Here is a 10,541-nt window from a genome sequence, read left to right on the forward strand (position 1 = left end):
TTTTTTTAAATAAAGGTGTAAAAACATATGTCCCTGTTTATTTTACTGTTTACATTGATCTTGTTTGTTAAAGCAACAAGTGGAGCTACAAACCCCAGCACACCCTGTCAGCATTGGATTTCATTGCCATACCTGTTGTGATTTACAACAAGGCTGGTATATCTGTATACCTGTATACAATATGTATACAACACTAAGCATTAGTCTTGGTCAAACTAGGTATGAAAAAAAAAAGGTAGGAAATAATTAAATCTTACAACATACTAAAAATCATCGTACAATTTTATTAAACAAACTGAAATACAGTTTTTATTTAACACAAAGGTCACAATAGTAAATGTTCCATGTATTCAATGGGAAAGTATATGGGAAATGATACAAGTGCCACAAAGGTCAATCCTTCACTGCCTGGACACTAGTAATGCCCCACTGGCATCTCATGCTATAGGTTGGTGGAGTCAGGAAAGTTCAGACATCACAGTCCAGAAATGTCAAGGGAGGCGTCAACAATAAATATAATTCCTGGTACAGAAAATATTTCATAGAAAAATAGGATTTTTTTTGCATACACAAATATCATCGGGGACTGAAGTATCTTCTTTAGGAAAATGGAGATAAAATTTACAAAATTCCGAAAAAATATTGCTGAAAATGCCCATGTGACCTATGGCACCCAATGGCAAATACTGCATGTAAATGTGAATAGGTGTCAATTAAATAGACCTGATGAAATGGTAGAACTAGATCTTTGGTGACATGAATACCCCTATAGGACTTTGGGAAGGCACTGGAATATACAGCATGCAGTTCTAACCTCATATGGGTATATCCTCAATAGTATATTGCTGCTTGCTGACAAGTTTCCTGAGACAGAACAATACAGCTGGATGGCCATCACATAACATTGGTGAGCAATACAATAATTTACACAAATAAATCAAGGGATTAGACACTAGATTGTCCATGCAAGTAGTGCTGGAGCCGAAACCAGGGCTTCGGAACCTGACTGGGAGGAAAGAATCAAAAATCAGAAATGTTACAAATATCTGAGGTCATGGAGGATGAAGGGAGACCTCGCAGAGTCCTGGGAATGGACAGTAAGTGCTTGGGGATGATCAGGAGATGTTGTCCTTTAGTTTGGATACTATTTTTTTGTCCTTTACTCTCCTGTTCTGGAACCATATGGTGACCTGTCTCTCAGATAGGTTGGTGGCTGCTGATATCCTCCGCCTCTTGTCCTTGTTAATGAACTTGTTCATGGAATATTCGTTTTCTAGTTCTTTCAGTTGCAGCTTGGTGTAAGGCACCCTCTTCTTCCTCCCACGTCTGTACACACACATGTCTGGCTGGTTTAGGGCCACGTCTCCTAGAAGAGGGGAATGAGAAACAAAATGGTTGAAGAAATCTTCCAAAAGTCAAGCAGATTTATATAACATAACTGCAAAAATTAAATATTGCATAGTAACTGTGTATCTGATTCAGTAATAGACAAAGCAGAATACACAGGAGAGCATGCAAAAGTCGTTCAGGGATGATATTAGAATACATTAGGTGAATATCAGTAATAATATAATACCTTAGGAGTGTACACTCACTATAAAGGGGGGACAACAACATATATATAAGTGTAACACAGAGTATACACTACTAAAGAGATATGGGAATAGAATACATAAAAGTGACAAGACAGAACATACACCACTATAGAGAGGTAACTAGAATATATAAGGTATATACAAGTGATAATACACAGTATACACAACTGGAGAGAGAGGGTATTAAAATATAAATGGTGCATATTAGTAATAATATAATATACGAGTGTACACTCATTATAAAGGGGTGATAATAAAATATATAAGGTGTACACAAGTGATAGTACAGAGTATATACTACTATAGAGATATGGGAATAGAATGCATAAAATTGACAAGGCAGAACACTATAGAGAGGTAGCAATAGAATATATAAGATGTATACAAGTGAGAATACACAGTTTACACAACTGGAGAGAGAGGGTATTAAAATATAAAAGACCTAGTATAGGTCTAGTATATATATATATATATATATATATATATATATATATATATATATATTATATATAGATATAGTATAATGTAATATAATATAATATAATATAGGAGGGTACTCACATTATACCGAGCTAGTATCAGAATATATTAAGTGTATACATGAGATAATACAGAGTATATACTACAACAGAGAGGTGGTAAAAGAATACATAAGGTGTATATCAGTAATAATATAATATAGGAGTGTACACTAATTATAAAGGGGTGATAAAAGCTATAAAGTGTATACAAGTGATAATACAGAGTATACACTACTATAGAGATATATGAATAGAATACATAAGGTGTATATCAGTAATAATATAATATAGGAGTATACACTAATTATAAAGGGGTGATAAAAGCTATAAAGTGTATACAAGTGATAATACAGAGTATACACTACTATAGAGATATATGAATAGAATACATAAGGTGTATATCAGTAACAATGCATTAGGACTGTACTTATTATACATGTGTAATAACAGACTATATACGTGTATACAAGCATTAATACAGAGTATACACTGCTAAAGAGAAATTATTAAGTAGTACTTAAGGTATATACTAGTATGTTGTGTATATATCTTCTTGTATGGGAGTTCCCACAGATTATATTAGGTGTATACAAGTGAAACTAGAAAACAGAGTATACAATACTACAGAGAGATAATAATATAATACATAAAGTGTATACTAGTAATAATATATTAGACGTGTACAATCTTAGTTTAGGGCTGATAACGGAATATATCAAGTATATAGAAATGACAATACAATACATAGTATAGATTACTACAGGGAGAGAATAATAAAATTCATAAGGTGCATAACAGTAATAATATAATACATGAGGAGCATGTACTCATTGTACAGTCGTGATAATATATTAGATGTATACAAGTAATAATACAGAGTATACACTGCTATAGAGAGATGGTAGCAGAAAACATGACGTGTATATCGGTAATAATATAATATATAATGGGAGTATACACTCATTGTACGGGAGATGATAATACAATATATCACGTGTATACCTGAGACCTTAGAATACACTTCTGACTTTGCACTATTGGTGTACTTGTGATATTAGAATATAAGTAAGAGTGTGCATTAGTTGTATAGCAGCGATAATACAATATGGTAATAGACTATACACCACTTCTATAACTGTGATAATAGGATACAACTAGGACTATACAATATTTGTACAGTAGTAGTAGGTACGTACCCTCAGGAGTGTACTCCATTGGTACAGAAGTGATACTAGAATGTACCTAGGAGTATACAATACATGTATACAAGTGATACCAGAATACACTAAGGAGATACACTGATACATTACTTATATACAATTGATAAGTGAATGTACTTAGAAGTATACATAACGTACATACAAGTGATATTGGAATACACTTAAGAATATACATTTCTTGTATACAAGTGATAAAGTATAAAGAAGAATACATATTAGTCCCGTATTACTATAGTTAGTCAGTGTGATGTACTTACTACTGTATACAATGATAATAGACTAAGATCACTAGCACACAAGTAATAATACACTATAGTGAAAAGTATACATTACGAGTAAAAAAGTGTTAATGTAATAAAATGAGGCATATGTACTATTGTACACAAGTGATAGAGTATAAGGTAAGTGTGCAAAAGTGAAGACAGCATGTACTAAAAGAGGTATACAGGAACAGAAGCGATAGGAGTATACACTATAGGTAAGAACTGAGTATAGTAAGGAATATACACTGAACTCACAAAGTAATAATAATATACATAGAATATACACTAAGGAGAATACAATAAACTAGCACAGGTAATACCCGAAGACAAAGAGTGTACACGACATGAATACAAGGGTAAAAGAAGAATAACATAGGAATATGGGAATATACTACTTGTACATATGGGGTAGAATAAAATAAAATGATCTGTGTACACTGCATGTACAGACAGGATAAGTACATAGGAGACAGGCAGGAGTTATAACACGGTGTACACTATTGTATATGGACCAGGTGGGCAGTGTATATATGGTCCTTGCAGTGAATGTAGGTTTGTTTACAGTTGTATAGGGCACCCCTGCACACAGCAGAGGCCATCACATAACATACCTGGAAAGGACGACTTCCAGAAGTGAGGGGCTTGAGCCTGGTCCTTTGCACAATAAACTTGACTGTTCCAGCCATTAGCCAAAGTCCATGACTGATAGCCCTCCATTGATATATAGGTCTCATGCCTGGGCTCCCCAGAGCTAAACGTTGACACCATATCTAAGTATCCAGGCACATGCTGATAGGGGTTGGTGTAGCCCTGAAAATAAGACACTTCCTTGGCCCTAGAGGGCACCTCACTGCTGGGAACACTGGTACTAGCCAGACTAGACACGTCCATGTATTTCTCCACTGGGAAGCTTCCTATGGAGGCATGGCTGGTGGATTTGAGGGGGTTCTGCTGCAGACCTACACCATGAGACATGCGACAACTGTAATATCCGTTTCCAAAGTGGTAACCATATCCAAGAGAGGGGGCTGAGGGCCCAGTAGATGCTGGACAGGTCGGTCCTTCTTTGGTGGCCTCCGATCGGGTAGAAGAGGACCTCTCAGGGCCAGGGTAGGCTAAGCCCGAGACTGTTCTGCTGGAGGGAGTGCCAAACACAGCGGGAGAAGAGAGGAAATTCCTGCACTGGTTACTGGAGGAGCCCTCTCCCCCTCTCAAGCCTTCCATCTCCCACTGGTTGCGTTTGCTCAGAGCTTTGCACATCACTCTTGCATCAATCCAGAGCGGGGCATAGTGGAAATTGTTATCCCTTCAAGCAGGTTAGATCATTGTGGTAACGTTTATAAAAACTAACTTCAGATTGGGAGGGGTGGGGGGAGTCATTTTACAGATCTGTTTGCAGTAGCAGAGAGGAGCAGCATTGGTTACCCTGGAGCACGTGGTCCCAGAATGGAATTAAACTCACAGAGCTATCAACCCACTTGTCTGCTTTCTAGAGGTTCTGGGCTTTCCATTTTATGTCCCTTTCTTCATTTCTTTCACCCCCAGTTTTATTATGATCCCATATTCCAAGCATCCTCCTCCTCCTCCCCTGAAACCTTCTAGAGTGCACCTTGCACATGTTGTGCACCTCCAGCACCCTGCACTGTGAAATGGTCCTTGTTCACAATAATAATAATAATAATAATCATCATCATCATCACCACACTGGATTATGTAATGCCTTATATTTATTAGGCAAACAGAAGGATAAAAATCATATAAAACTAAGTACATGGTGGTGTTGGGTGTGGACCCTTTGCAGGGCTGAGACTTGCAGAATAAACAGCAGGCAGGTACCAGTTTGTGTCATCTGCAGACCTAAGCAGGAGTCACAACGAATAAAACCCACATTCCAGGGTAATTGGTAAGGCCTTATAGGCAAAGACTGGGGAGTTATGTGAGGTCATGTGGCTGGGAGAAGGTAAGAGAAAATCTCACAATACACAGATATTATTCAGCCTGATGTTATTAAAAGAAACATTTCTAATTAACTATGTATAATATCTATCTATCTATCTATCTATCTATCTATCTATCTATCTATCTATCTATCTATCCATCTACCTATCCATCCCCAGTCTGAGCACATGTTCTGTTCTGCAGCCATCGCCTTCCTTCAAATAAGTAGTTTAATGAAATTTCCAGATTTATTAAGTGACAAGTTCTATGCAATGAGAGCTGCTTCGTTACGTTGGTCTGGAATTACATGATACATATTTCTTAATGTCGCCCCGTGCTAGGATTGTCCCTCAGACCCTGCAATATCCTGTTCATGAGCGAAATGCACTTTTATTTTTCTATTTCAATATTTAGTTACTTAAACAAGCAGCCAATGCCGAATGTCACAAGTAAAAAGCAAACACAACACAGAGAAGTCAGGTCTTAGCTGGTTGTATGAAAAAGGGAGACTATATATATACACACACTTATATCCCTCTCTATACATTCTGTTTCTGAATATTATAACTCAGATATGTATCTGTAATACAAATAAGTTGTATATGTTATGTGTAAATCGTGTAAAACCACCGTGGCTTGAGTAGACTGTTACTTGTACATTGTATAGTACACAGGATTTATCATTGAATATATATATATATATATATATATATATATATATATATATATATATATATATATAGCGTAAGACATGCACATCAATATGTGTTACAAATCTATCTATATATTCTATATTCTATATATAATCTATCTATATATCTACATATATATATATATATATATATATATATATATATATATATATATAGTAAGGCAATGTGTTTTACAAATATATATATATATATATATACACGTATATATGTGTGTGTATACAATATGTATATACATATATATATATATATACATATATATAAATATATATGTATTATATACAGTAAGGCATACACATCAATGTGTTTCACAAATATATATTATACATTAAGACATTCACATCAATGTGTTTTACAATTGTGGGGTTTTGATTGTTATTTATAATTGGAATACATTTTTATTTACGGATATTACATCAACATGCCCTCAAACTCACTTTTAATCATTACTATTTATTTATTAATTATTTTTATTGAATTCTTTTGTTATTAAATAGATATAAAATAACAATACATCAAATAAAGCATTATTATTTTTTACATACATATATTAAAGTCATAACCATACCCAATACTTTATCCTGTCATTAGACGGACTTTAACTAAATTATATTTGATTTTCCTAGGTAAATGGCTGTAATTTTGTAGCTTGTGCTTTACACATGGTTTGGAGGTATTATATGTACTGTACGTGCTAGAAAACATAAACTGAAATAAATAGTCGTGTTGAAATAGTTAAGCAAGACTATATATGTTATGAAAGTATATATAATATATATAGAGAACCATACACCCTACACACACAGGTACAAATATACACAATGGTATCTTTAGGATTATATATGTAGTTTACACAATTAGTTCTTCTACAAATGCTATAATTTTTGTTCCCTTCCTACTTTATAATATTGCAGTGTGTAACAATATCGCTTTACTGTCTCACTTTGTAACCATAGTGTTACTTTTCCACAATGAAATAATGTATCATTTATATGCAAAGAATAAATCATTAGGTTTTTATACGTTGCTCAAAAAATGTCCTAAAACCGTTTGTTAAGAATGAATTAATGATATTAGTGTCCTTCATACTTCATTGCTCAATGAAAACTCTAATATTTTTTCACAGATGTTTTATATTTAGTAAGGAGAAAATACAACACCAGTCACCTTGTACAGCAGGAGATACAATCAATGACGTTATTATTTAATATCTAATAATGTATCAGTTATGCAGTTTGTTGCTTTTCTTCCCACTAGGTAAATCACGGGGCTGCAACGCCAACATTTACCGCTAGATGTCTCTGTATGTTTTCAAGTGGAATTTGCAAAGCGAAGGCTGGTGTCACATACACATGATGAATACATATATACTGGTAATCCTTCTATCAGAGGGCTAAGGGTCAGGTTTTTGTATGATCAAATTATCACTATAAGTAATAGCAAACTGTTTGAGAAGTAATTTTAAGTAAGTATAGGCTTGTATTTAGTGTAGTCATGATATTATACAGAGCTCTCTCCAGCTAATGGGTAAACAATAGGTTAATAATAATAATAATAATAATAATAATAATAATAATAATAATAATAATAATAGTAATAATAATAATAATAATATACAGTATATATATATATATATATATATATATATATATATATATATATATTATTAATAATATATATATGGAACACTTATCGTTTTAGGTTTTGGAACTCAAAAATAAATTATATATATATATATATATATATATATATATATATATATATATATATATATATTGTATTCATTTATTAGTTATTTTTACTTATTTGTTTTGAGTTCCAAAACCTAAAACAATAAGTGTTCCAAATATCAGATCTCAGCACATCAGTTTCAGGATAGGTCAGTATTGAAAACATAAAATATTCATGAGAATGCCTGTATTATACAAGCTGGTTTACCTCCTGACAGCAATGACCAAGCTGTTCACTGTGAATTATTCTTCTACATTATCAAATACAAGTCAGCCTTCAATGATGAATAAAAATAACATAACATTTTTCTTATATTACCCCATCATTTCAGAGGGCTCCAATGGATTTTATAAGGCTTCCCTACCATAGATACAATCATCATTACAGCTGCGTTTCTGAAACCTACCTTTAAGTTTATGTTCACATGAGGCGACAGAAAACCGCACTACAATCGCTTAGTGAAACACAGTTGGAAATAGTATGTGTCGCTATAAAGTGAAGCTGTGGTTTCACTTTGCGGGTTTTTATGCAGCTTTCACTACCACACTTAACGTCAAAGTATATAGATAGATTGTAGAAGGTTTTCCTATAGATAGATTGTAGGTTTCCTATGGATAGATTGTAGAAGGTTTTCCTATAGATTGTAGGTTTCCTATGGATAGATTGTAGAAGGTTTTCCTATAGACAGATTGTAAGCTCTTGTGAGCAGGGCCCTCAGTCCCATTGTGTGAAATGACGTTCTTTGTTATGTATCTGTCTGTATTTGAACCCTACAAATTGTACAGTGCTGTGGAATATGTTGGCACTATATAAATAAAATTTATTATTATTATTATTATTATTATTATTATTATTATTATAGAAGGTTTTCCTATAGATAGATTGTAGGTTTCCTATAGATAGATTGTAGGTTTCCTATAGATAGATTGTAGGTTTCCTATAGATAGATTGTAGGTTTTCCTATAGATAGATTGTAGGTTTTCCTATAGCTAGATTGTAGGTTTTCCTATAGATAGATTGCAGGTTTCCTATAGATAGATTGTAGGTTTCCTATAGATAGATTGTAGGTTTCCTATAGATAGATTGTAGGTTTCCCTATAAATAGATTGTAGGTTTCCTATAGATAGATTGTAGGTTTCCTATAGATAGATTGTAGGTTTTCCTATAGATAGATTGTAGGTTTTCCTATAGCTAGATTGTAGGTTTTCCTATAGATAGATTGCAGGTTTCCTATAGATAGATTGTAGGTTTCCTATAGATAGATTGTAGGTTTCCTATAGATAGATTGTAGGTTTCCCTATAAATAGATTGTAGGTTTCCTATAGATAGATTGTAGGTTTCCTATAGATAGATTGTAGGTTTCCTATAGATAGATTGTAGGTTTCCTATAGATAGATTGTAGGTTTTCCTATAGCTAGATTGTAGGTTTCCTATAGATAGATTGTAGGTTTTCCTATAGATAGATTGTAGGTTTCCTATGGATAGATAGTAGAAGGTTTTCTTATGGACAGAATCTTTATTACAACTCCTTTTCTAAAACCTACCTTTAAGAGTAAATTCACAAGTTGAGGCAGAAAACCGTCCTACAAACAAATAGTAAAACACAATTGGAAACCGTATGCCTTTCTGTAAAAGGAAAGCCGTGGTTTAACTTTGTGGTTTTTATACCGCTTTCATTACTATACTTAACTGTATACATACTTCTGTTGTTTTGTGTTTTTTCAGCTATTATGCAAACTTGCCTTTTTTATTTCAGTTCATGGAAGCAACAGGAGAAATGTGATTGAAATACAATACCGTTTTCTTTATATTCAAGTCAGTGGGATGAAACATCATATAGAATGTTAAAATCTCCCACAAATGTATAAATTGTTACTATTTTATTTTGACAGATCTTTTCATCAATATAATTATTTAACCTTTGCTTCTAGTTTTATAGGTATGTTCGCAAGATTCCTATATAAGGTTGTACCAATAATGTACAGAAATAAATGAATGACAAGCGTTCACATTGTAGATTTTCACAAAAGAAAATGACCGTTTTTATATAAGAACGAACAATGTTGATCAATGAACGTTTCATTGTTGCTATTCTTATGTTTTTACACTGATATTATTACTATTATAATCACTTATGATTTGTAACAATGATTATAAGAATGGCAATAAATGGAATATATTAAGATTCAATCAAACTATATCTAAGAACAATACACAGGTATTTTTATTAACCCATGCTCAATTTTTAGAGGATTACTTAACTAGTTAATTTTAGGTATATTTAGTTAATGGAGTTCATAGTGTTCTCTATATAATCCAATCACTATCTAATTTGATAAAGATTACGGTAACGGATATAATTTATTCCGATGGGGCAAAATTATGAAAAAATCAAAAATGAAAAAATGTGGTCACTGGTCCAAATCCATTAGGTTTCCATTGCTATATACTGGATAGGACAGTGCTGTATACTGCTGTATACCTGTGCCAAAGTGCGACAGAATCTGACCCAACATCATCCATATTTTGACAGAATCCAAACAAACCCCCTACATGCTTTGTC

The 10,541-nt window shown here is 33.3% G+C and overlaps 1 protein-coding gene across 1 annotated transcript; it reads right to left on the reverse strand.

Moving 5' to 3' along the window:
- Positions 1-1,115: 1,115 nt before the first annotated feature.
- On the reverse strand, positions 1,116-4,859 carry HOXD13 (homeobox D13). The gene is made up of 2 exons (XM_075284156.1): positions 4,211-4,859; positions 1,116-1,366 (listed from the first exon to the last, which is right to left on the reverse strand). Exons 1-2 carry the CDS (start codon positions 4,857-4,859, stop codon positions 1,116-1,118), a joined length of 900 nt encoding a protein of 299 aa, XP_075140257.1.
- Positions 4,860-10,541: the final 5,682 nt, after the last annotated feature.

This window comes from Leptodactylus fuscus, chromosome 8 (assembly GCF_031893055.1).
Source record: "Leptodactylus fuscus isolate aLepFus1 chromosome 8, aLepFus1.hap2, whole genome shotgun sequence".
Lineage (NCBI taxonomy): Eukaryota > Metazoa > Chordata > Amphibia > Anura > Leptodactylidae > Leptodactylus > Leptodactylus fuscus.

Coding starts and splice junctions, on each gene's coding strand:
- HOXD13 (XM_075284156.1), bottom strand. CDS start 4,859: ATGTGCAAAGCTCTGAGCAAACGCAACCAGTGGGAGATGGAAGGCTTG. Junction 1,367..4,210: donor CTGGAAGTCGTCCTTTCCAG/GTATGTTATGTG, acceptor CCCCTCTTCTAG/GAGACGTGGCCCTAAACCAG.